General features: G+C 43.2%; 1 protein-coding gene across 2 annotated transcripts in view; it reads left to right on the top strand.

Moving 5' to 3' along the window:
* The first annotated feature begins 638 nt into the window (after window positions 1–638).
* The window catches only part of LOC138955943 (ADP-ribosylation factor-like protein 4C), a 31587-nt gene continuing 5118 nt past the window's right edge, over window positions 639–27107 (top strand). Inside the window, exons 1-2 of one of the 2 annotated variants that reach the window (XM_070327435.1) lie at window positions 639–1047; window positions 22783–23781. In XM_070327435.1, the coding sequence (XP_070183536.1) occupies window positions 23552–23781 (230 nt within the window). In that variant the 5' untranslated portion in view covers window positions 639–1047; window positions 22783–23551. Of the gene's footprint in view, window positions 1048–21886; window positions 22284–22782; window positions 23782–27107 lie in introns of those variants that run through there. The other variant, XM_070327436.1, reaches the window with a different exon arrangement.

Below are 27107 nucleotides of genomic sequence, written 5' to 3'. Positions count from 1 at the left end.
GAAACAGTCATTTCATGTAAACAATGCTTATCTTGAGCGCGCATACACCTCATCGGAAACCCCAATTCTCTCGCAATTTCCAAATTCAGCACAAATTCTTCTCAAAAGTTCATCACGATCACTGAACCCATTCGTCATGTATGTTATAAAATCTCTGCGCATGTGCGGCGCAGCCGACTTCTATTCAGCTTCATGATTGGTCAAAAAAATAAGGCCTTATTTTTTTAAGCCCTTATTTTTTTATGCCCTTATTTTTTTATGCCCTTATTTTTTGTTCATGCCCTTATTTTTATGCCCTTATTTTTTTATGCCCTTATTTTTATTAAGGCCTTACAGAAATAAGGCCTTATTTCTCGTAAGGCCTTATTTTTAAATAAGGGCTTATTTTTTATGCCCATATTTTGTTAAGGGCTTAAAGATTTAAGGCCTTAATCATGGAAAATAAGGCCTTATTTTAGAAATAAGGGCTTATTTTCAAAAATATGGGCATATTTTCAAAAATATGGGCATATTTTCAAAAATAAGGCCTTATTTTTTTAAGGGCTTATTTTTTGGATTTTTGACCCTTTGTGCCAAGGATAGTTAGAAGAGGAAGAGCAAGAGGGGGAATCGAGGGCCTTGAGTTCTAAGTTCTCGCGGTCAAGTCTCTTCTCGGCTGTGTCAAAACGAAGTCGCCGCTCTACTGACTACTTTGACTGCGTGTGTGTATGCGTTCTACTTGCATTCCTTGGAGAAAGACTGTTCAAGGCGGAAATGCAGACACACCGTCATGGCGTTGACAAGTATGTAAACCAACCGACGAACGCTGAGAAGTGTGACTTGTGTACACACAGACACACACGTTCGTGCTTGTGACGGAATGTGTTGTTGGTTGTTGTGTGTGTCAGTGCGACATCTGAACTAATTACTGTGCGGTCCGTTTCGTGTCAGTGAACCGGCGTGTCGCCAATGGTAGAAGTAGAACACACACACTTAGGAGGAACTTACAATTGACATCGGACGGACGATCGTTTGGTTTGCAGTCTGCTATTCATCAGTGGATGCAAGGTAAGTAAGCATGGTTTGCCACTGAGAATGTGTAACTGTAAGCGGTGCGGGGGAGGGAGACTCTATAAGAGGCTGTGACATTTTCAGTACTAGTAGTAGTATGTCATGGCCATGGGGAGACGTTGATTAAAATGACCGAGTCTGGAGCAAGATGCAGTCTTGACTAGTTCAGTAGTTGGCGTGGCAGGTGCAGTCTTTACTTCTTGTCTGACCTTTCAGTCGTGGACCTTCTTGCCTTGGACTGCTGTGATCAGTATCTAGCAGGCCTGATCTAGGAACGCCGAAGAAGAAGAAGTATCTAGCCTAGCGACCATTTTAGAAAATCTTCACGCGTCTAGCGGTGTCACGCGGTGCGCTGAATAAGAATAAGAATAAGAATACTTTATTATCTCATAGAGAAATTCAGGCGTGGTACATAACAATAATACAAACAGGACATTGTTTTTACATAAGACATATAGCACTATATAACACTATATAACAGGGCAGGTTATAAACACACCTCCCACAAACAGAGAGTCTGCTATCTCTTCCTCCCCTCTCCCAACCCAGCTTCGAAATGGTCCATAGACTATCAGTATGGATCACTATCATGACTACGGTTTACCTGAGCTTCTTCCGTATCCAGTAGTGTGGGGTATACTTGCCTTGGAGGTTTGTTACTGTGTTAGTATCAATTCATGTCTTGCAACTTGCAGTTTGTTTCTCTCAAACACTGGATCAGTGGATGTAAATAATGAATTAGTTCATCCTATTATGATGGTAAACTAATGGTATGTTTCATAGCTGAGCACCACTCATGATGTGTGTGTGTGAAAGAGAGAGGTGTACAAGTTGCTGTCACGGCGGCTTAGTTAGTCTACACCATGATATGGCTGATCTCATGGCTGCTATTGCCAGCCTCTGTTTTAATAATTTAGTTAATTAGTTTGGGTTGAAGGTTATGAGCATGCTCGTGGTGTCAGTCTGTCACTAGCAGTTTGTCAGTTATGTGGGGCAAAGAATATAATGATGTGTTGTAACTTGTACACATTTGCTGATATCACTGATGAAGCTTTGCAATCACAATAGAAATTTACAAACGATGTGATAAAAGACGTGGGTCCAAGGGAACCGGTGCTGAGTGCAGAATAGTATTTACTTTAAAAAAAACATGACAACAGGTATACACACTAGCCTTTTGCATTGTTTTAATGTTTATGTTATGCAGTATAGTAGCTTAGATGCAGCATGTTGTAGGATTGCCTGATGATATGTAAGCCTATGTATCTGTGTGAGGTTATCACGTGTTCATCTGTAACATAAAAAAGATTACAATGAATATTAAAATTTAAATATAGATCCAGTGCAGTACTCTAAAATGTTATTTTGAGTCAGAAGACTATACAGAGTTAATTTTAAGTAATTTTCTCACTGCAGACTAGCAGTAGCAGGAATTAACACTATTTAAAGTAATATGGTTATTATGTTCTATTTTAGTGGGAAAAGGCGGAAAATGCATGCATTACAGTTTGCACAAATTGTGTCTGACAGTCATAAACTGCCATGGTGTAGTGCATTGAAAAATTATCATTTTTATTGCCATTATGCCAATAACAATATTAATAATCTGTGTTGTTAATTATTCATAAAGATTAGGCTGGTGTCATTTTTAACCAGCAAGTGTCTCCCCTAATGGTATTTATTATTCATACTGCTTGCCTGGTGGGATACAAGGGTATAAAGTTCTGTCTGTGACTGTGTTGAATGAAAGTAGGCCATATATGATATTGCTAATCCAATTTCGTCTGTGTCTGTTGACAGTAGAATTCATTATTGATGTATTTGGAATTGGAATAATAGGCCGTGAAAAGTAGGATATGCGCCGAAATGGCTGCGATCTGCTGGCCGATGTGAATGCGTGATGTATTGTGTAAAAAAAATTCCATCTCACACGGCATAAATAAATCCCTGCGCCTTGAATATGTGCGCGATATAAATTGCATAAAATAAAAATAAAATTTAAAAAATTTAAAAAAATCCCTGCGCTTAGAACTGTACCCACGGAATACGCGTGATATAAGCCTCATATTGATTGATTGATTGATATTTCTGTGGTGGCAGATGGACACTTTTTGTCTGTAGCCAAAGATTAAGGCACCCAGCTAGCCAGTTTTTCTCCATACAGTGGAACCCCCTTAAAGGCCTTTACAGATCTCAGAAATTCAGGTCTTAAAATTGAGGCACATTTGCAGACGTTATTAGTATTACCCAAAAAAGAAAAAAAACTATGGTCTAAAAAGTTAAAGGAGGGTTCCACTGTATTTTGCCAACCTGTGTGTTGCTCCCTCCCTATCTCTTCCCTGACCTCTTTTCTCTTTCTAGTCTTACTCACATCTGTGTGGTACAAAACAGACAGAGGAGGGGGTGGGGTGGGGGATTTGTCTAATCTGGATAATTTGTGGTCATGTAGCCTGTGTGTCTCTTGCTGCAGTACGGTGACACCTCCTCCTCCCCCCACCCCCATCACACTCACTCTTAAAACCTCAACAAAAGGAGGGAGTCTTGAAATGGAAATGAATTTACTAGTGAAGTGAGTTATTGATTGACTATCTCAAAACGTAAGGTCTACTCTTGAAGGGCGATGGGGGTACCGTATAGATATTATACATGTATGTCACTGTCAGTGGTTGTTGCATTTGTATCATACATTCACGGTTTTAGTTGTAGGAATGGCAGACTGTGTATGTGTGAGTCTTTGTGTGTGTGTGTGTGTTTGTGTATGTTTTCATAGCATATGTGGCAGAAGGAGCACCCCAGTGTTCACACAGATTGTGCGCGCCTGCTTGTAACTGAGATTACAAAAGACGGGGAAAATGTGGGGGCAACGACCTCAGATTGTTTTCAGTAATAATCATCTAATACTCCATGTTCTGGTCACTAGAGGGCATACTTAGTTTAACTAAGTCGGTTACCTACGTTTACAATAACAGCTCGAGGCCTACTTTACGGGCGCCACTCAAGATCTGCAAATCGCCGTTTTCGGGTAGATGTACCCCGTTATTCCCACGCACGCCCTAGCAGGTAATGAGGGGATCATCTGCCACCCGATTATGACCCTGTTGTAGTGTTGATCACGCACCAGCTACCTCCAGTCCTTCTCACGGGAGGAACAGAGGGAAGGCTTTCAGGGTAGGATTGTGTTCATGCGGGTGCATGAACACTCCGCGCACTTTCCCAATTTTGAAGCTTCCGCGCATGTGAAACTCCCGCGCGTGGTGTATATGTAAGATGCGCGCGTGTTTTAGCAAAATGTGATGTGAAACTAGCGCGCGTGTCTTTGCTCGGTCAAATGTGAGACATTGAGACATTAACAACTGACACTTGTATATCCATGAAAACTGACACTTGTATATCTATATATTGAACACGTCTTTATTACACAGACAAGTCGATAAAAACGAATGAAGACTTAAACCATGCGTATAAGAATATTTTGTTCACTTATTATATAACAGAAATTACAGAAATTTCGGGTGTCTGGTATCACAGTCACAGAGACTGCAGCAAAGGTACAAGAGGGGGGAAGTCACAGCATGGCCGGCAAATTTTTCCAGGCCATGGACTTGACGTATTCCTTCCTGTCGATTTCCCCCGTGTTGTATCGTTGCTGCAGTCTCCCCAGTTCCAGCAGTTTCTGCCTTCGTGAACAGTCAATGAGCAGTCAGTGAAAAGTGCTAACCGTAGGGACTGTGAGTACGCGCGCAAGTTGTATGAGCCGAACCAGTAATTCGTGCGCGGAAGTTACAACCCGATATTGCGCGGAGCATACATGTATTTTACAAGCGCGGAATTTACATATGCGCGGAAATTACCGGCTGCGGTTCATGCAGGCGGACTTCTGTTGAAAGCACGCACATTCACCGCATTAAAGAAAGTCTACTTAGATAGGTGGCAGGTGGGGTTAGGTTGGACTAAATAGAACTTCTTTTGTCGTAGTTTTAGTGCTGCTCACGTAACACTTTGAATTTGGTTCTCACGCTTAGTCTACTGAAGTCCGGGTCTTAGTCCTGGGAAGTTGCACCAGCTAATATTCCAGTCCCGTTTTGATGTGTTGGCAAAACAGGGATTGGGGACACTTGGGCGCCAGTATCTCAATACCGAATCTTTCCACCCTACACTTATCCAACCCGGGTGCTGCTTTCATTTTCCGTTTTGAAATTAACTGATATAGTGGCACTTTCCGTTTTGAAACTAACTCTAGTGTCCCTTTCCGTTTTAAAACTATTGTAACTCAAGTGTCACTTTCCGTTTTAAAACTATTGTAACTCAAGTGTCTTAGTTCTTGTGTGTGTGTGTGTGTGTGTGTAAAGTGTGCAATGAAATCGGCTCTTCGCTGCCACCCGGTACCGGTAGAATAGTCTGGCAGCCCCATCGATGGTCCAGCATAGCTTTGTTTTCAATTGCAAAAGCAATATGAAACAGCAAAATGTCAACCCGGCAGATTTATTCCAGAATCAGCGATTCGATCGACCCTCCTGGTCCCAGCCAAATCTGCCCGCGCCCTCACCCTTCCCCCCCCCCTCCCCTCCCTACTCCTCCCTACTCTCTCTCTCATGATCATATGTATCTCTTTTACGCGCCAGATTTATTCCAGAATCAGCGATTCGATCGACCCCCCTGGTTCCAGCCAAATCTGCCCGCGCCCTCGCCCCTCCTCCTCTCTCTCTCTCTCTCTCTCTCTCTCTCTCTCTCTCTCTCTCTCTCTCTCTCTCTCTCTCTCTCTCTCTCTCTCTCTCTCTCTCTCTCTCTCAAATGATCAGACGTATCACTATCTCTTGTATGCGCCTTGCGGCCTCTAATCGATTTCTGTTGATTTGCTTTCAAACTTGTCACCTTTCAAATCGGTGCGTTTTGCGTTATATTTCTCACCATCTGCTGCAACAGCAAAGTGGCCTCCGAGCACCATTCTGTTGCTCGGCATTGACCTGTCAAAAAAGCTAACTTAGAAAAACTTGAATGAAAATGCAACTTTGGCTTTGAAAACATCGATGTTCATTATATATATATACACTAGAGGAATACCCGCTTCGCCGGGTAGCCGGCTTCGCCGGGATGAAATACTTAGAGCCGTATGCCGGCGTTGCCGGGTCCGAACAATGGACCCGCCAAGCTTAGGTCCCTCCCAGATTCGTGGAATGGGAACAGCACGAAAATGATTCAGTGGCCATAATGCCATTCCTGACCATATCGAGTCCCATCCTTGTCGACGAATGTAACCGTGTTAATCACCTTTGGAGGCGAACTCCACTCAAACAGGATTGAGCAATTTAGAGCTTATCTCTAAGCCCTTTTGATCTGTTATGGCTTCTCAAAGGAAGGCCAGTACATACAAATACACAAAAGCCGCCAGACCACATCACAAACAGAACTGAACAATCCACAGGTGTTGCCCACATAGAGAGAGAGACACACACACACACACACACACACACAAACACAGAGAAGCCGTATATATAGAGAGATAGATGACAGTGTATTTTTCGCGTGGCTATAAATTGATTCGACCTTTGCACTTTTACAGTGAGGATAATTTACGGGTCCAATTTACGTTCTGGACACTGCGGTGACCTTCTAAAAATAGTAACAGAACGCCGGGAATATCCGAAGATACTATAGTGCACCATACGAAGGAAGGGAGGTAAACGCTGAAAACCTGGAGAAGATAAGGAAGAGTTACTTGTAATGGTGAAATGAACACAAAAACTAAAATCGGTTCAGCGCTGCGCGCTGAGAGCACGTGTTGAAATATCTCATCGATGATATTGTGTCCGGGGTGTAGCTGAATACGGTGTCCAAATTTGAAAAAGATCCACCGAGAACTTTGGCGTTGTGATGTGGTGTAGCGGCTTTGGTGTGTCGGTATGGGGGCCCGGGTAGCTGAGGTGGAACCAAAATCGGTTCAGCGCTGCGCGCTGAGAGCACGTGTTGAAATATCTCATCGATCAGGTTGTGTCCGGGGTCTCTGTGAATAAGCCCACCAAATTTGAAGCAGATCCATCGAGAACTTTGGCCGTGCATCGCGAAGACACAGACACACACACACACAGACAGACAGACACAAGTCGTATATATATATATATGCGTTAGGCGCTTTATTTCATGACATCTGCTGGGCCAATGAAGTTGCCACAAAACGCTTTCTGTCGCTCATTATTGATCTGTCTGAAGTCAAACTATAACAAACAAAATACGAAAAAATACAGCTTCAGCATTAAAAATTGTCTTTGAACAGCAACATCGATTTAGCTGGGTTAATATGCACTTTATTTGCACTTTGTTTGCTGAACCAGCAAAGCGGCCTCCAATATCTTTGTACGGGTCGCTATTGATCTTTCAAAAACAAAACAGGACAAACAAAATTGCTTTCAAACTTGTCTTTCAACATTAAATATCGATTTAGCTGTGTTATGCACTTTAATTCCTGGTATCTGCTGAACCAGCAAAGTGGCCCCCAATTGCTTTCCGCGTTGCTCATTATTGATTTGGCTAAAGTAGAACAGGAAGAGCACCCCCCCCCCCCCCCTCCACCACCACCCCAAAAAAGTGTCATAAGGATGGGTGCCAACGTATTATCGATCTATCTATTCCCTCCCCTCTCGCGAGATTTTGATCTGAATGCTCATCTGCAGAGTGGCAGCGAAGCACACAAAAAATGTCCACACAGCAAATAACTCACGTAAAACTTGTTATTAGCGTAAGCTTCGAAACCCTCATTCAAAAGCGGAGATCTGTGCCGTGTTTTTCCTGCCTCTTCATGCCTGATTGCACACGAAGCTGCAAAATTATAAATCTTCATGGAGAGTTTTCGTGTTATCTTTTTCGTGTAATTGAGCTGGAAGCGGCCATGTATCTCCGTAAAGTGTTTGATCAAGCTCAGACTGTTTTCGTATGATTGAACCCAAGGCAGGAATGAACCTTTATCAGTCTATGCAGAGTATGATTTTCTCGTATGCTGGAGAAGCATCGTTTCATGTTCTGTGGAGTTTTTCTTTTTGATACATAATTTATATGTTTCAAATGGATGCGTTCAACATCGAACGCAGAAGAAGAAGAAGAAATGGATGCGTTACAGTAGATCTGTATATACCCGGTATATGCATGGTTTGTTTATTTTCGTCTATAAAGATTGGGCCCGAAGTAACAGTCCATGCATTCTTGTCAAATGTATATCAATCATGTCAATGGGGTATTAAAAAACTTTGCTCCTCCCATTTCTCTCTCTCTCTCTCTCTCTCTCTCTCTCTCTCTCTCTCTCTCTCTCTCTCTCTCTCTCTCTCTCTCTCTCTCTCTCTCTCTCTCTCTCTCTTTCCACACTAGCTATACATCTTCATCAATATTTCCCTTTCTCTCGTATGATTGAACTCAGAATGGTCGGCGATCTTCACTGCACTTTTATTTTTCTCCTCTTCCCGCCGATTGGAACCCTCGGAGTATTGGCCTTCGCGTCGAGTCTGATCACGCAACCGTTTGATCATGAGCTGCAGATGCGGTAAAGGAAATTGATGAGAATCGAAAGCGATCTGGGGTAAACGGGAGGGGAGCAGGGTTTGGGAGGGTGTAGGCAGGGATGAAGAACGGTCTTGAAGACAGGGGGACAAGCGGAAGATATAGGGTGGCATTGACAGCAGGAATGTGTGAAAGAGATTGAAGGGTACCCCCCTAGCAGGCTGCGTGACACTGTCTTTCACAGAACTCGCTGACATGGAAGGGGAGGGAGTTTCCTTCTCTTTAGGGGCCACTGTGTGAAATTGCCGAAGGGGGTGGAATTTCCTGTGTTGACAATACCATGTCCACTGACCAGTCTTTTTTTCTCATCTATGCATGCACAATTTTTTCAGGGGGGGGGGGGGGGGGGCTTTACGGAGTGGGCTCTGTCATAGTTTGTGTTTTGTTCTCAAATGTCTATTTTGGAGTATTCGCCTCAGTTTCTATAATCAGACTTGGTGATGAACAATATATATATATACGCCCCCACCCCCGGCCATGTAAAGGTTGTTTCGTGTGTGTGTGTCGAAGTTGATTTAATGATTGATTTTTAGTTGTCGTTGTGACTGATCGATATCTGCAATCGTTGTGTCTGGAACACTCAGATTTATCGTCCCCCCCTTTTTTTTTGCTCTCAGTACCCTGAACGTTCCAGAGAATTCTCTTTTGCTAATTTTTTTGTCCCTATTGGTGAAAACTGAAATCGATTATTGTAAGCTTCCGTCTCTGGCTCCCTCCCTTGTACCATTTTCCAACGGCTCGTCTGGCAGCGCTCCGCTTCTCGCCCACGTCCCCTTTCGCAAGACGTGTAGCGTCTTTGAAGACTTTTCCAGAAGTTTACAATCTTGTTGTGCTTGATGTCGGAGCATTTTTTTTCGTTTCTGTCAAGATTAATGTCCATTACCCAGGGAAGGATAGTTCCGGGTCGCCGTAAAATGCTTTTAGGGTGTCTTTTTTGTGCGTGCTTGGCCATTTTATGCTACATACTTCACTGTAATCTTTCTTATACAAAACGTGGTTGAGGGTTTGAGGCTGCCAGAAGTGGCAATGCTTGTTCACTTTACAGTATACTCTTGTTCTCACTCGAACTAACAACTGCCACTACAGTTCTTGCTTTGTGCAGCCAATTTTGTGTCGCGGGAACTGTCAAAGGCCGTAATAGCTTAATTAGTATCACTGTGCTAATCAGGTCCTATTATCTTGCACAGACACGCGATTTGCGGGGAACGCTAAACTGGCAGGATGTCAGAACAAGTCGCGTAAGGCGAACTTACTACATTTAGTCAAGCTGTGGAACTCACAGAATGAAACTGAACGCACTGCATTTTTTCACAATGACCGTAGTCCGCCGCTTGTGCATAACGGAGTGAAACTGACGAGCCTGTTCAGCGCGGTTGTAGAGTGGTTTCGCTGTGCTGCATAGCACGCTTTTCTGTACCTCTCTTCGTTTTAACTTTGTGAGCGTGTGAGCGTGTTTTTAATCCAAACATATCATATCTATATGTTTTTGGAATCAGGAACCGACAAGGAATAAGATGAAATTGTTTTTAAATCGATTTCGGAAATTTAATTTTGATTATAATTTTTATATTTTTAATTTTCAGAGCTTGTTTTTAATCCAAATATAACATATTTATATGTTTTTGGAATCAGGAAATGATGTAGAATAAGATTAACGTAAATTTGGATCGTTTTATATGAGAAAAAAATTATTACAATTTTCAGATTTTTAATGACCAAAGTCATTAATTAATTTTCAAGCCACCACGCTGAAATGCAATACCGAAGTCCGGCCTTCGTCGAAGATTGCTTTACAAAAATTTCAATCAATTTGATTGAAAAATGAGGATGTGACAGTGCCGCCTCAACTTTTACAAAAAAAAGCCGGATATGACGTCATCAAAAGTATTTATCGAAAAAAAGAAAAAAACGTCCGGGGATATCATTCCCAGGAACTCTCATGTCAAATTTCATAAAGATCGGTCCAGTAGTTTGCCAAACTGTGTGTGTGTGTGTGTGTGTGTGTAGAGCGATTCAGACCAAATTGGTCTGAATCGCTCTACACACACACACACGCACAGACACAGACACACACACACACACATACACCAAAACTTGACTAAATGTAAAAAGGGATGCCATGAGCCCCCTGCTGTCGGTTTGTCGTTGGGTTGCGGTGTGCGGAGAGAGAGAGAGAGAGAGAGAGAGAGAGAGAGAGAGAGAGAGAGAGAGAGAGAGAGAGAGAGAGAGATATAGGGGGGGGGGGGGGGCGGGGGGCTCTGAGGACTGTAGGTAGATCTGAAACTATAATGGGTTTTTTTCGCGCAGGATGGCATTACGGTTATTTTTGGGAAAGGTCAAATCCACTGATGACGATTTTTGTTATATTTAGTCAAGTTTTGACTAAATATTTTAACATCGAGGGGGAATCGAAACGAGGGTATGGTGTATGTGTGTGCGTGTGTGTGTGTGTGTGTGTGTGTGTAGAGCGATTCAGACTAAACTACTGGACCGATCTTTATGAAATTTGACATGAGAGTTCCTGGGTATGAAATCCCCGAACGTTTTTTTCATTTTTTTGATAAATGTCTTTAATGACGTCATATCCGGCTTTTCGTGAAAGTTGAGGCGGCACTGTCACGCCCTCATTTTTCAGCCAAATTGGTTGAAATTTTGGTCAAGTAATCTTCGACGAAGCCCGGGGTTCGGTATTGCATTTCAGCTTGGTGGCTTAAAAATTAATTAATGACTTTGGTCATTAAAAATCGGAAAATTGTAAAAAAAATTAAAAATTTATAAAACGATCCAAATTTACGTTTATCTTATTCTCCATCATTTGCTGATTCCAAAAACATATAAATATGTTATATTCGGATTAAAAACAAGCTCTGAAAATTAAATATATAAAAATTATTATCAAAATGTTTTTTTCGAAATCGTTTTAAAAACACTTTCATCTTATTCCTTGTCGGTTCCTGATTCCAAAAACATATAGATATGATATGTTTGGATTAAAAACACGCTCAGAAAGTTAAAACGAAGAGAGGTACAGAAAAGCGTGCTATCCTTCTCAGCGCAACGAATACCCCGCTCTTCTTGTCAATTCGACGGGCACTGCCTTTGCCACGGGCGGTGGAGTGACGATGCTACGAGTATACGGTCTTGCTGCGTTGCGTTGCGTTCAGTTTCATTCTGTGAGTTCGACAGCTACTTGACTAAATATTGTATTTTCGCCTTACGCGACTTGTTTTAATTCACATCTCGCCTTCATTTTCTCATTTTACATTTAGTCAAGTTTTGACTTTTAACTACTTCTTGTATCTTGGAACCAAACCTTCTTTAATCCTGGAACACAAATTTCGTTCCTTCCATCCATTTATTTCAATGCAGTCACGATTGTACAAAAATTAATCAGCTAAGATAAACCCATGGCACCCAGTTCCACGCCCGTCGTGACGATGGCGAGTCTTACAACAACGCTTGACGCATTTTCGTATTTCGCTGACGCACGCAAGGACATCACGATAAACAATCCGTGTCAGGTGTTGACCGCTGCCAAAGGAGGAGATCCACAGAAACCCGTCCAGGTGTGAAGATGAACATCTTACGAACCAGCTCGTTTAGGTCACAAACTGTTGTGACAACATTTTTCACGGACATCAGACATACTGTCAGAACCTCCAGCAATCTCTCGTCGTTGTTTGTCACACTTCAGTGGGCCTGAAAGTAATTTTTTTTTCATTACTTTATTGTCCCATCGCTGGGAAATTCGGGTCGCTTCCTCCCAGTGGAAAGCTAGCAGCAACGGAGTCGCGCTACCCAGGTGTCTGCGTGTTTAGGTGTATTCAGCCACCTGCACTTATGGCAGAATGACCAAGGTCTTTTACGTGCCATTGTGATGACACGGGGGTGGGACATGGCTTCCGTCTCTGGGTCTGCACATAAAGTTGACCCGTGTCCGTCCCGGCCCGAATTCGAACCTGCGACCTTTCGATCACAAGTCCAGTGCTCTACCAACTGAGCTACCGGGCCCCCGGTAATTGAAACTAACGAGAGGATTGTCTTTTATCCTGGTATTCAAACATGAAGCGCAAATTGGTTTGGGTCTTCCAGTTAAGTGGTGGGGGGGGGGGGGGGGGAGGTTGTGGCCAGGGAGCAAATGACCAAGAGCATGTTTATGTGTTCTTCTTCTTCTTCGTTCATGGGCTGAAACTCCCACGTTTATGTGTTCAAGTTTGAAGACGTAACGTTGGTGGAACAAACAAACAGAATATTGAAATAGAGTTACACTTGCAGACGTGGCGCAGAGGACTCAGAAAACAAGGTCGTACAAAAGATGTTTAAAATTTGGTTGGTTTATTCTTCTTCTTCTGCGTTCGTGGGCTGAAACTCCCACGTAGACTCGTGGGGTTTTTTTTTGCACGAGTTGAATTTTACGTGTATGACCGTTTTTTACCCCGCCATTTAGGCAGCCAGCTATACGCCGTTTTCGGAGGATGGTTGGTTTATTAAAACGAAGGTTTCACACAAAATAAAAACGTTTAACAGTTAAACCTGTTTACAGTTGTGAATTGACAAAAGCCAAGGCTGCTGCTAAAAGGAAGTTGTGTGCGCGTGTCTGCCTGCCTGCCCTAGTCTATGTCTGTCAGTGCGTGACTGCGCGTCAGTCACAAACATGGAGGACATGGCCGCATTATTTTCACGGGGTGAGTTTAGTGTAGTGTATAGCGTGGTCGCTGGTGGACAAGACGGAAAGCCCCAACTCTGTTGTCCGGCGCTGACCACAACCCCCTGCTCTTCTGTCGTTGTGTGTGTGTGTGTGTGTGTGTGTGTGTGAACACATGGTGGGTTCGTGTTGTGTCAGGCAGGGAAGGGACGTCTAACTTGTCCCTTAGTTTTTCTTGTTTTTCTGTCTAACTGTGAGGTGTTGTCTGGAGGTTTGGGATTCTTTGTACTGCTGCACAAGAGGACTTGATACTGAGTGTCTGAGAACTTGGCGCCGGTATCGATCTGAAGAAGGTGTGTTTTAGATTGTAAAATTGTTTGATCGTGGATGTGAGATAGTGGAATCATAGATGGTCAGGAGGAGCACTCGCATTCAACGTGTATGTGTGTGCCAGAGAGAGGGAGGGATGGATTGTGAGAAAGAAATTAATTATTATTTTACTCTGTTATTGGACTGGTTGTTTGTGCCTTTTGTTGTGTAAAATGTGACATTCCGTCATAGGTCGATAGGAAGGGGGTTGGGTGGGGGAGGGGAGCACAGACGTAGAAAGAGTAGTTCTTTCTGTCTGGGGGAGAGGGAGGGGGGGGGGTCTACTCAGCGTTTCTGCAAGCTAAAAAGCTAGTACATGAGTGTAAAAAACAAGATTACAGTTGTATTGCCTTGACGACATTTTATATGTCCTGTGTAGTGGAATGTAACATTTCTTCACACTTCCAACAAAACTGAACAAAAACGTTTAAACCCAGCATTCAGCTAGCTTGAAAGCGAGCATACACGTAAGAAACAATATCCCAATTGTATTGCCTTGACATTTGCAGTACTCTGGTGTTGTGTTGGTTTTTGCCTTTGTGTTTCTTCTTCAAACATGCACGGCCCTGCAAGCTCTCTGCTACGCTGTCACATTGATTCACATGCCCCGTTTTGTCCAATACTTTCCTCGCAGCAGCTGCTGCTGAAACAAACTCAAATCGGGCGGGGATATAGCTCAGTTGGTAGCGCGCTGGATTTGTATTCAGTTGGCCGCTGTCAGCGTGAGTTCGATCCCAGGTTCGGCGGAAATTTATTTCACAGAGTGAACTTTGTGTGCAGACTCTCTTCGGTGTCCGAACCTCCCCCCGTGTACACTACATTGGGTACGTTAAAGATTCCACGATTGACAAAAGGGTCTTTCCTGGCAAAATTGCTTAGGCACAGTTAATAATTGTCTACCTATACCCGTATGACTTGGAATAATAGGCCGTGAAAGGTAAATATGCGCCGAAATGGCTGCAATCTACTGGCCGTATAAAATTTCATCTCACACGGCATCACTGCAGAGCGCCTAGAACTGTACCCACGGAATATGCGCGATATAAGACTCATTGATTGATTGAAATCATTGCGCTTCGTATACGTGTGCTAGCCTGTCCTTACCTGGGCCAAGTCGACTACGCGAAGTTTACTTTGCGAAGCTGGCCGAACAAAGCTTTAACACTGAGTTTTCGGTAAAAAAAAAAAAACTTCGGGAAAGGACCGTCTTCACATACCACACAAAAACTGTCTAATTCTGAACGAGATCGGAGTCTCAAAGCTTAGATTAAACCCAACATAGAACTACAGTCCTTGCTAACTACCCACAGCCGGGTTTTCTGGAACGAAGTCAGAGCCTCAAAGCTTCGATAATACGAAAAGTGAAACGACAGTCCCTTTAACTCCGCAGTTTTCATTCAAACAGGAAGTGGACAGGAGGACATGATTGCCCAACCCCCTGTGGTCAAATGGGAAGGGAAATAGAGGTAGTACAGTGTAGGGTCAGCGTGTGGGCAGTAAAAGTGTCCACCCTGACAGATGGAGCGGAGAGGGTGGACACGGCACGACGCTGTGACTGACACTTTCTGTGTGTGAAAGTGATTTTCCGTGTCCGTGTAAACTTACGCTGGAGGGCATGAATTTGGGACGAATTTTCAGAACAGTATTAACATGTATATACTTTATACATCTGTGTTATGGCTTTTATGTACATTGCTATCGTTGCTTGATTTGCGCAGTAAAATAAAAAGATTAATTTCTACTGGTTTGTTGTCCCCGTTCGACGCAAAAACATTATAAGAGATGCCTTCAATGGGTTCATCAGTGCATGCATCTTGTTATTAATCCTCTATCTGTTCTGTACTGAATACATTTACAGTTGATAGTGATTTATTACATGTACAGTCTTCGGCAAAAGATTTATTTTCATATGGTTACATTAACAAGGCTGAATGAACACTTGTTTTCTATGTGGATTCTAGTGTGCCAGTTTTAAACGTTTGCGAACACTATTTTTTATATCAACATTTAAATCCAATCTCCTTGTACTTGAGGCTGTTTGGCCAGCTTATTTGCACATCTGCGTCTATTTAGAACATATTTTGCACGACGGAGCTGATGTAGTAATGAGATCGCCTACATAAATTAGTTGCTCTTGCATGCTTGACCTAGTTAGCCTGTTTCAGTAATTGAATGAGTCACAGGTTAATGGCTTTTGATCTAGTTTAGATTTATGTGGCGCATTTATTTATGTCCAAGTTATGAGCCCCGTCAGCTGTAACGAAATGAAACCACTGTTGCGATCAGGTGTGTTGTATTTTAGGTGTCGACTAGATACGATATCAGAATAAGCAGAGGTTGTGCACGTGTTGTTATAGGTGTAATAAACTTAAAGGTCCTTGTCTACATTTTTATACCGAAATCGCCATTTGACCATTAAAATGCAGAGTCTATTATCTACAAATATCAACAATACACCCCCTTTCGATCAGGAAAGACGAAGCCAGTGTAGCCGTTTGAAAATTCATTGTAGTATTCCAGCGTAGTACTCATAGTAGGATATCCTTATTTGGAAAATGCCAAGCGCAAAACTCCTCTCAAATCCCGTGCATTTCGTGCGTTTAAAAAAAGCGTGGACAGCGCTCCAGTGTCAAACGGTGTTGCTGCACTTGTTTGGGCGTGGCTATAAGCATAGTGACATGAATTTGATTGGTCAGTATTTTTAGGCATAGCACATGTTCTCAGCAAACAGAAAACAAAATATTGGAAGCGTGAGTCACGCTACCCAAAAATAAAATCTTTTTTTTACATATATTTTTTTTCTATAACTTTTTTCCCCATGGTTCATTTATCATCTGACATAACTTTTTAGCGAAATCTAACCACAAGAATATTGAAAAAAAAGCAAAAATGTAGACGACCACCTTTAATGAAAAAGAAGAAGAAAAAATCTTCGCAGTGTTTGCTTGAATTGTTGATGCCACCTATAATTTGTAGGTAAGCGTTGATTACATTAATGAAAGGGTATAATGGCTATGTTTTATTATCTTTGTTGTTCTAAAACTAAGAAAATGTGGCTGTTTTTGGTCGATATTTGCTTTGCCACGAAGCAATTTTTGTGTGATTTATTTTTTAATATATTAAATGTTCATATATTTGTTTGTCTTCGGTTGATGCATTACCACAGAAATGGGCTATTTTTAGAAGAGAAGACGCTGCTAGCGTCGTATTATGTAAAAGTAGTTATCGTGATGCGAAAGGGCTGCTTGGGTGGCTGAACAAAGCAGATAATTTCTTCATTGCTTTACCCAGATGGATTTCTTGATTGTCCTCGGTTTAGTTTGTGAACTGGTCTGCTTTTGCACGCCATACTGCAAGGATTTTATTCGTTTTCGTGTGTGTGTGTGTGTGTGTGTGTGTGTGTGTGCGTGCGTGCGTGTGTGCGCGTGCGTGCGTGCGTGTGTGCGCGTGCGTGCGTGTGTGTCGATACTTCTTAGTGCACACGAGCTCTCGTAACTCTGCGAACATAGCGCTCTCTTTTTAGAGCAATGTGTCCTTTTCATAGCATGTAATCAACACAAATTCTACTCCAGTTAGCGAACAGTGTCTGAGAGTAAGACTGCAAGTATCATTGTCATTGATACTGTTCAAAAGCAGAGATTTTGGATTCGGTGTGCGTGATATCTGCTCATTAGATGGCCTCTGTCACTCAAGATAACACTAGCAGGTATGAATTGTAACCGATAAAAATGAAGGTTCATTACAAGGCCACCACTGTGGTATTTAATTAGACATGATCGTGTTCAGAAATACCGTATGATTTGGCCTGACTCGGTTGTTACTGTTTAGTGGGTATGACACCAATTTAATTATTTCCCCGTGGGTTTGCATGCTATTTAACTAATTACGCTCGCAGAAACTGTGAAACAGACTTGAGGGTGCATAATTATAATTTGTGCATGTCGCTGTACAGTTATGAATAAGCACGATTCGTAAAGGTTGTGCTGTTTACTGTAGTGATTACGGCGCACTGCTTTTTTTTATCCACATGTTCCACTTCGTCACGATTAGGGAGGAGTCGTACGGTGTAGTTATGTTGGGATTTCGAGGAAAATTGTGCGAATGAAATATCCTATAACGTAAGCTTTTTCTGTGTGCTACGTTCCACTGGCGACTCACTCTCTTTCTTATCTTTGCCTCTCTCTCTCTCTCTCTCTCTCTCTCTCTCTCTCTCTCTCTCTCTCTCTCTCTCTCTCTCTCTCTCTCTCTCTCTCTCTCTCCCTCTCTCTCTCTCTCTCTCTCTCTCTCTCTCTCTCTCTCTCTCGCGCGCGCGCGCCCCCCCTCTTTTCTACAGAGAATATTTTTATATATTATAACTCACATACACACACTAACATACAGACTAACACACAGTAACACTAGCACACACACACACACACAACGGCAAAACTTCCATCTTCACACACACTAACACACACTAACACTAACACCCACTAACACACACTAACACTAACACACACACTAACACACACACAACGGCAAAACTTCCATCATCATACACACACACACACACAAACACACACGCACACACACACACACACACACACACACACACACACACACACACACACACACACGTACACTTTTGTTGTCTGTTGTGTTTTCTGTTTTGTAACTGCTTCTGGTGCCTGTGATGGGGACAGGAAAATCGAACGACTTGGGGCAACAGCTGACACACACACGATTTAACACAATTTTTTTAGTGTACCTTTTCACACTCACTGTTGTGCCTGACGTACGCGAGCATAACTTCCAATACATGGAAATTGCATTTTAATTCATATTACCCACCAGTCACATTACCCCGGCACACGTCACCCACCTGTACGTATCAGAGTCGTGACAAATCATCGGACAAATCTATACAGATGGGCCTTTTGTTGTAAACGGTGCAAACGAGATGCTGAATGGTTAATATAATAATTACCAATAGCTGTGGCAGACAACGGCGTTGATGAAAGATAACGGGAGATAGATCGATCGTCACTGTGACGTCTTCGACATGATTTCGTGACATCACAGGTACCCAAAATCGATGAAACAGAGTTGATTTGATGCGTATCATATAGGCAGTCTTTCCAATGGTGTATTGGTGACTGAAAACAACGCTGAAGAGACGGGATACTCTGCTTTTATGAAATCTCTCTCTCTCTCTCTCTCTCTCTCTCTCTCTCTCTCTCTCTCTCTCTCTCTCTCTCTCTCTCTCTCTTTCTCTCTCTCTCTCTCTCTCTCTCTCTCTCTCTCTCTCTCTCTCTCTCTCTCTCTCTCTGATGGTGCAATAGTCACTCATTCTCTACAGTAGAAAGGATCTTTCTTTCATTTCTTTCTTTCTTTATTTGGTGTTTAACGTCGTTTTCAACCACGAAGGTTATATCGCGACGAGGGAAAGGGGGGAGATGGGATAGGGGAAAGGGGGGAGATGGGATAGAGCCACTTGTTAAGTGTTTCTTGTTCACAAAAGCACTAATCAAAAAATTGCTCCAGGGGCTTGCAACGTAGTACAATATATGACCTTACTGGGAGAATGCAAGTTTCCAGCACAAAGGACTAAACATTTCTTACATACTGCTTGACTAAAATCTTTACAAACATTGACTATATTCTATACAAGAACCACTTAACAAGGGTAATAAGTGAAGAATTTTATGGGTGAGAAAAGGAAAGTAAAAGGACTTTGGGGAGGCAGAAATAGAGAAGAAACAAGAAAAAGATCCTAATTAGGTTCACGGCATCGAGAGTGATGCGACCTTCTCTCAGAAATTAGTAGAGAAGGCTCCCCCATCCACCACCCGGGGGACGCGCCTCTACGCCAATTAGGGGGCGCGAGGAGTAGAAAGGATCGTCTTACTAGAAATAGGTGCAGTTTTAGTAAAGCTACATGTATGCTTTGTGCAATGACATTGAGGGTCGTTTGTAAGAAGACTGTAACAATTTCAGGTTTCATTTCAAATCCAGTTAGCCCGCACATAAATATTGACAGTCCCTTTTTTCGTATTCGTATTTCCGCTCCCTGTTGACATTCATACTAATGCGATGATGCTTTACCAACTATATCCTTTCAATCCTCAAAACTACTGCATGATAGAATTGGAAGGGTTGCCCGAAGGGCTCTACCACCCGACACACACACACACACTTACACACATCCACACACTAATACTAACACACACTAAAACTAACACACACACTAACACTAACACACACACACAACGGCAAAACTTCCATCATCATACACACACACAAGCACACACACACACACACACACACACACACACACACACACACACACACACACACACACACACACACACATACACGTACACTTTTGTTGTTTGTTGTGTTTTCTGTTTTGTAACTGCTTCTGGTGCCTGTGATGGGGACAGGAAAATCGAACGACAATTGGCAACAGCTGACACACACACGATTTAACACAATTTTTTTAGTGTACCGTTTCACACTCACTGTCGTGCCTGGCGTACGCGAGCATAACTTCCAATACATGGAAATTGCACTTTGTGCTTGGTTTAAATAAAAAGCAATTGTGTCATTTTACCAGGGATCGATAGAAGTTTTAGTTTTTTTAAATTTACGTTTTTGTTGTTGTTGTTGCTGGTGGTGTTGAACTTGCTTTATTTGGTGGCTTAACTCGTACTGTTTTCGGGCCTTTTGTTTAATGTAATTCCAGCATAGTTGTCTTTTCGGGGAGAGAGCGGGGGTCAATATGATATGGGGGAGACAGCTAGAATTTATGATTACAGATCGCACGTACACGATTGAACACGAGAGAGAGACAGACAGACAGACAGACAGACAGACAGACAGAGATAATGAGAATGAGTACGTCAAGTGTTTTGTACAATGGTGTGAAAGTGTTCCCTGCCTTTTTACCCCATACTCTTAGCCTACCTCTTTTTGCCAAGCTATTGTTTTTCCCTCATCCCCTGTCCCTTGTCTTATCGAGGCACGCACCAGCTGCGTTTTATCAGAGCCTTGTGTTGGACAACTCCGCAATCTCCGTTTCTATTCACATTACCTTCTGAAAGCCTCGAAAACAAGGGCTGAATTCTTCACGAAGTCTATAAGAATCTCTCTCGTATACACAACGGTCGAGATCCTTTACGGCAAAACCAGGACATCAGAAGTAAACTGATGCTCCTCGTGCTTTTTATTCCCCCCACCTGGCTCCATGTATTACTTACCTATCCTGTATCGTGTATCTACCTGCCCCTATTCTGCTTTCCTCCCTGCTCCTCGTGCCCCCCTTCCTCGTCCCGTCCCAGCCCAGGTTCACCTGTCCCCGTTATTTATTTATTTTTCTTTCATCTCTGCCTCCTCTCCTTATCCTTCTCGCACAGACACTTAGCTATCATGTGCCACCACCACTACCCTCCCTGTCGACCGTCTTTCGCTTGTCTCGACTACTCTCCCTCCCCCAATCCAAGACCCAAATTCAACTGGCCCCTCAATGTTTTGTTTGTATTGTTATTTTGTTGTTAGTGTTTTGTTGTTGTTGTTTTGTTGTTGTTGTTGTTTTGTTGTTGTTGTTTTGTTGTTAGTGTTTTGTTGTTGTTGTTTTGTTTTTAATGACCCCCTTTTTCTCCTCCTCCTTATGTTCCTCATTATACGGCCACTTAATTACCTGTCATGTACCACTCCCCATCCCTATCGGCCCCTCCCCCTCTACCCTCCCCTCTCCCCAGACCCAAATGCACCTGTCATCTTTAATATTGTATCACCTTTGTGTCCATCCTTCCATCCGTCCTCCTCAACCGCTACCTCATCCTCCTCCTCATTTGACCCGAGCATCCCTCCCTCCGTATTTACCAACCTCACTCCACCCACCTCTTCTTTTCTTATCTGTATTCCTCATCCCCAACTCCCAGACCCGAATTCACCTGTCCCCGTTATAGTTTGTATCACCCATCTCCCTCCTCCCCCCTCTCACCCCCTCCTTACAGACCCGAATTCACCTGTCCACTTTATGGTATGTATCACCCCCTGCCCTTACAGATCCGAATTCATCTGCTCCCTTTATAGTTTTTTTAATCAGCCCTCTCCCTCCTTCTCTCGCCCCCCCCCCCCCCTCCTCATTACAGACCCGAATTCACCTGTCCCCTTTATAGTTTTTATCACCCCTCTCCCTCCTCCTCCCCACCATCTTTGCAAGGACACTCCTTGGCGAAGGGGGTAACTAACATTTAGGAATAGGCCACAAAGCCGGTTAGATAAACAAACAGGCCAGGCCGTCTCCACTCAGTGAATAGGAACTGGGCGCGTAACTGCTCGCATGTCGTAGGAGGAGGTCTTTTTCTCCCAGTCTAGGCCACGGATTTGTATTGTGCGTCAGTTTTTAGGGGGTGTGTATGCTATTGTGCTGCAGTGTGAGTGGGAGTATTTTGAACTGTGGGGGTAGCGAAGGTTGCGGAGATATCTCAGCTAGCAGAAAACAAGGATTGATATGTTGTTTTAGGTTGGTCTGTTAGGAATCACGGATGTACTACAGTACATACAGGTCTGTCTTATCGTATTCGTATGCTGGAGACAAGTAGGGTTTGTACCATGTTCTGCACACGTGTGTGCCTGGGGTTGACATTGTGATGAAATAGTGGTGTGTTCAGTTCGACTGTACTCTTTGGTGGGAAACGTGTTTTTGTTGTTTTTATTGGACATATCACAGATTGTTTTCTTCCATTCTGAATTGTTTGACGGAAAACATCTGTTCGTTGAATTATTTGGGCTTACCAGAGATTGTTTTCTCTAGTGGTGTGTTATGTTTGAATTTACCGTTTAGTGGAAAACGTCTGTTCCTTGTTTTCATTGGGCATATCAGGGATTGTTTTCTTCTATTAAGAATTGTTTGTTTGTTTTCGTTGGGCTTATCGGAGAGCGTTTTCTAGTACGAACTATTTGGTAAAAACTTGGGGTTTTTTTTCTTCGTTGAGAATGTCAGAGACAGTTACCTACTGATTTGAATTGTTTGATGGAAACGTGTGGTATGTTCTTTTCATTAAACGTATCAGAGGTCATGTCCTGTTAATGATTGAAACTAGAAGAGAGGAGATGTATGTCAACAGCAGTTTAGCTTCAGGGGAATTATGAGTGTTGTTTAAAAGTTTTCATATTTTTGGTTACAGGCTCGTACTGGGAGGAAGCAACGTCGATTCAACAACAGCAAGGTCTACAGCGTAAACCATGTCAAAAGGAGTAACAGCAACTGGATAGGTAAATACTATCTTCTAGTCAACAGTGGGAACAGAAGCTTACAGCCGTTGTCTTCGATTATCTGAGGGCAGTGCAACGAAGATTCTTCACAGCAACTACATTCCTCACTACCTTCACCGCAACAAAACAAAACATCAAGAACCTTTTGACTAAACTTCGCAGAGTTCTGTCGTGACATGCAACGACCCAACCTAGGATTTGCATCACCGCAATCACCGTCACCACCACTACCACCCCAACAAGCTTGAGTTTGAGCTCTTTCAGGACATGCGACAACCTAACCCAGCACTCGCAAAATCACCATCACCTTCACCGCCGCTCACACCGCGACAAGCTTGAGTTTGAGTTGTTCCAGGACATGCCACAAACCAGCCCATCACTCGCACCACCATCATCGTCCTCACCACCACTACCACCCCGACAAGCTTGAGTTTGAGTTGTTCCAGGACATGCCACAAACCAGCCCATCACTCGCACCACCATCATCGTCCTCACCACCACTACCACCCCGACAAGCTTGAGTTTGAGTTCTTTCAGGACATGCAACAACCCTACCCAGCACTCGCAAAATCACCATCATCATCGTCCTCACCAGCACTCCTATACCGACAAGCCAGAAGGATGTAGGAGCATCAGCGGTCAGTAGAGAGAGCGAGAGAGGCTAGCCAGCTGGTCAGTCCGATGGGCAGCGGGTACTCGGTGCAGCTTGTCCTGGTGGGTCTGGAGAACACGGGCAAGACCACGCTGCTCTACCGCCTCAAGCTGGGCCACTACATGCACACGCAGTCCACTGTGGGCTTCAACTGCGAGAAGGTGGAGGGCCGCTGGGGCAAGGCCAAGGGCGTCACCTTCTCCATCTGGGACGTGGAGGGCAAGGACAATATGCGGCCATTGTGGAAGTCCTATCTCAGGTCAGTTGGATTCTTGGGATTTTGTTGTTGCATGTGTGTATAATACATTGAGGTATAATTGGAGGAAGGATATAAGGCATTAAGGGAGGTTAGGAGAAGACGGTGGGTCGTTATTGGGAAAGCAAATAGTGCAGCTTCTCTACCTGGGTAGCAGGGTGGGTTAGGGTTAGAACAAAATGATCCCATGGTGGAAGTCCTGTCTGGGGTTGTTGTTGCTGCAGATCGGGTTAGCGAGCGCTTTCCAAAGAAGACATGCAAACTAGTACAAGTATTATTGTCTGGTTGATTTTGTACATGGGAGGGATGTCGACGGCTGATATTTGTGCATGTAGATGCATGGAGAATTGGGGAAATTATGTGAAACATTCAAAAATCTAAAGGCATGCTTCCTCTTGCCTGATGACTTGAACGCTCAAGTTAGAAAACATATGGGTGTTTCAAAGGTCCTCTTTCTCAATAGCGCATGTTTTGTGTGTCATCGAAGAAAAGGATGAGAATGGTTACAGAGACCAAGGGTCGCTTGGGTGTGACAACACCAAAGGTGCTCATCTTTTGGGGGGACAAGGAATGTGCCCTTTTGAATGTTGCCATGTGAACTTTTGAGGAGGAGGGGTTAGGGGAGGATGACATGAACTTCTAAATAGCACAATCCTAAGTGTCCATTGTTTTCTCACCTACTCATATTCACCTCGGAGTCTGAGTGTACATACTTGCCGAACCTACCTGTAAGTTTAAGTAAGATGTACGTGATTGTGGTATATTCCAACTACCGTTACCGTTTTCACGCTCACGAGGCATCATCTTCATTCAGTAGCTCATGAATGCGGACTGTAGTTATGCATAAAGCCAGAATTCCGATAATGTGATATTAATAAAGCAATCTGGCAAGCAGTGTGCAGGATACAATGAAGACAATCCTGTGAATAACCATAGTTATCCCATGACCTGCCTCTTTGTCTCTGTTAGCTGAGAAGGTGATTATTCTGGATAATCCATCACAACCATATGGATAACCCATCACAACCGAGTTTCGATCTCAACTGTCATTGGTCATTGTCTTTGATTTCAGAGTACAATTGAATCATTTATAGAGGTCATCTGCATATTCAGAGTTTACAGATGGACTACTTTTTTCAACATACGACTGAAATATTTTGTGGTGTCAAAGTCAATATCACGTATATGTATAGGCCTACATGCGTCAATATTGAGAAAATAAAGAATACTTCAAACGATACGTACATTCTGCATGGATTTAAAGAGCGGAGTCGAGATATTTCGCTGGCCGAAGCGACTGCATGGTCAAAGGCATGTTCAACGAGTATCGCGAGTGGGATCAAGGGACGATACTCCCTAATTTTTACACAGACAGCCATCAACACAGAACCGAGAGAGAGAGAGAGAGAGAGAGAGAGAGAGAGAGAGAGAGAGAGAGAGAGAGAGAGAGAGAGAGAGAGAGAGAAAGAGAAAGAGAGAGCAATCAAAACACAACCCAGTCACCTGGTAGTTCGAAAACTCAATCTGAAACTGACATCGATTGTCGAAGGCATGCCTGCGGTGCATAACGTGACTCTGGAAAAGTTGTCGTAGCTGGGAACCCGTTGAGATCCATTCCAACGCCAAACAAATACATGCATGGGTGAAAGTAGCCCGTCAATTGACTGAAATCCGTCAATCTGAAAATAAGTCCGACGGAAATTCCGTCAATCCGCAATTTTTATTAAAAAAAACAAAAAAAACCAACATTTTTTAAAAAAAATAAATTTTTAAGCGGAACGCGTTTTCGAACTGCTATGCGGTAAACCCCGTAGGTGAGGTTTCTTCGCTTTCGGATTCGCTCTGCATCACGATAAAAAAAAAGTTCTCGCGTTATGGCAGGCATTACGAAGTGGTGACATGATTTCTGCGACAAAGATGCCGGTTTTGACGGAAAACGCATGGACAGATCTTATTGATGCTGGTCTAGCCAACAAATGGCGATGGGACTGGTTGGAGTTCATGAAACTAAAACTGTGTGTGATAAGTTTGGTGCTTGAAACTCAAGTGCTTTTCCTTGAGAACTTTGCACTATAAGAGATGCTACTGCTTAGTTGCTACTTTGTGCAGTGCTACATCATGCTGTTTGCATGTGTGACATTCTGTTTCATCATTTATTTCAATGCCTGTCTGGCAATGTTTGCTTCTTATAATTAAATATTTTGAACTTTTATTTCAGTTGTTCAGTTGTTCAGTTTCTATTTCATTTAGTAATTGGCTGTTGTCAATGTTAATTGTTATCAATTGTGTCGTTGTGTTGGAAGATGCAAGTGTGAAAAGATACAAAAGAAAAATGATTACTTCTGTGAATTGTTTTGATTTTGTTTACCCTTTTTACCGTATCATTAGAATCTGAAGGTATTTTTTTGACCTGCATGATAGTGACAAAAAGTGTATTTTTTTGCCAGGAAAGGCCACAAAATCACAATGTATAATGCAAAAATTCGTTTTCGGCCGGGGGGCGTTGCCCCCCTGGACCCCCTCACGGGGCCCTGCCCCGTACCCCGCCAGGGCCTGGGCGGCCCCTGGACCCCTGCCTCAAAAATGTTTCAGTCAATTTGATTTTCATAGGTTTCACCCATGTACATGTAATCAGAAGAGTCACCATGAAGTCAAATCAAACGTTAGGTTTTCTCATTTGGTTAATTTTGGCTTTGGCTTTAAGTGTATTGCTTCGATTGATAGCTGAATCTGCTTGCAACCGTGCTGTTCAAGACTGTTCGAACTGTCGTCTGCTAGACGGGCTTGTGTGAATCCGAGTTCAGCGACAAATGAGGGAGTGGCATCAAAATGAAAAGAAGAAGACGAACGGAAGTTGGAGATACAGTTAAGATATATGGGGAAGAGAAGAGGATGTGAGGTGTTAGATGTATCCAACCTTAGGTGTTCAAACTCAAGACCGGGACAAAGTCGAAAGCGATGTACCGCGACCGACTCTCAGTGCCGACATACAACTTCCAAGCTTTATTGCTTAACGTCTACAACAGGTGAAGTATTGAAGCTTTGGCTCACCTAAACCCGACGACTGAATATGTAATGCCTGGGTCTCACATATACGATTTTTCGGAAGTGTCGGGGATAGTTAAGTCGGCTAGGTCGGAAGTGTCGGATGCAAATTCGGCTCCAAATTTCACTCCCGACCTGTCCTTACGACTGATCCGACCATGTAGCCGACAAGCAGACGACAACCACCCGACTTTAGGGCCGACAAATCCGACATGTGTCCAGACACTTCCGACTGCAGTATACTAGTAACGACAATTCCGACTGCAGTTACGACAGGCCCGATT

Source organism: Littorina saxatilis, unplaced genomic scaffold (genome assembly GCF_037325665.1).
Source record: "Littorina saxatilis isolate snail1 unplaced genomic scaffold, US_GU_Lsax_2.0 scaffold_360, whole genome shotgun sequence".
NCBI lineage: Eukaryota > Metazoa > Mollusca > Gastropoda > Littorinimorpha > Littorinidae > Littorina > Littorina saxatilis.
This window is presented reverse-complemented; position numbering and strand designations above follow the sequence as displayed.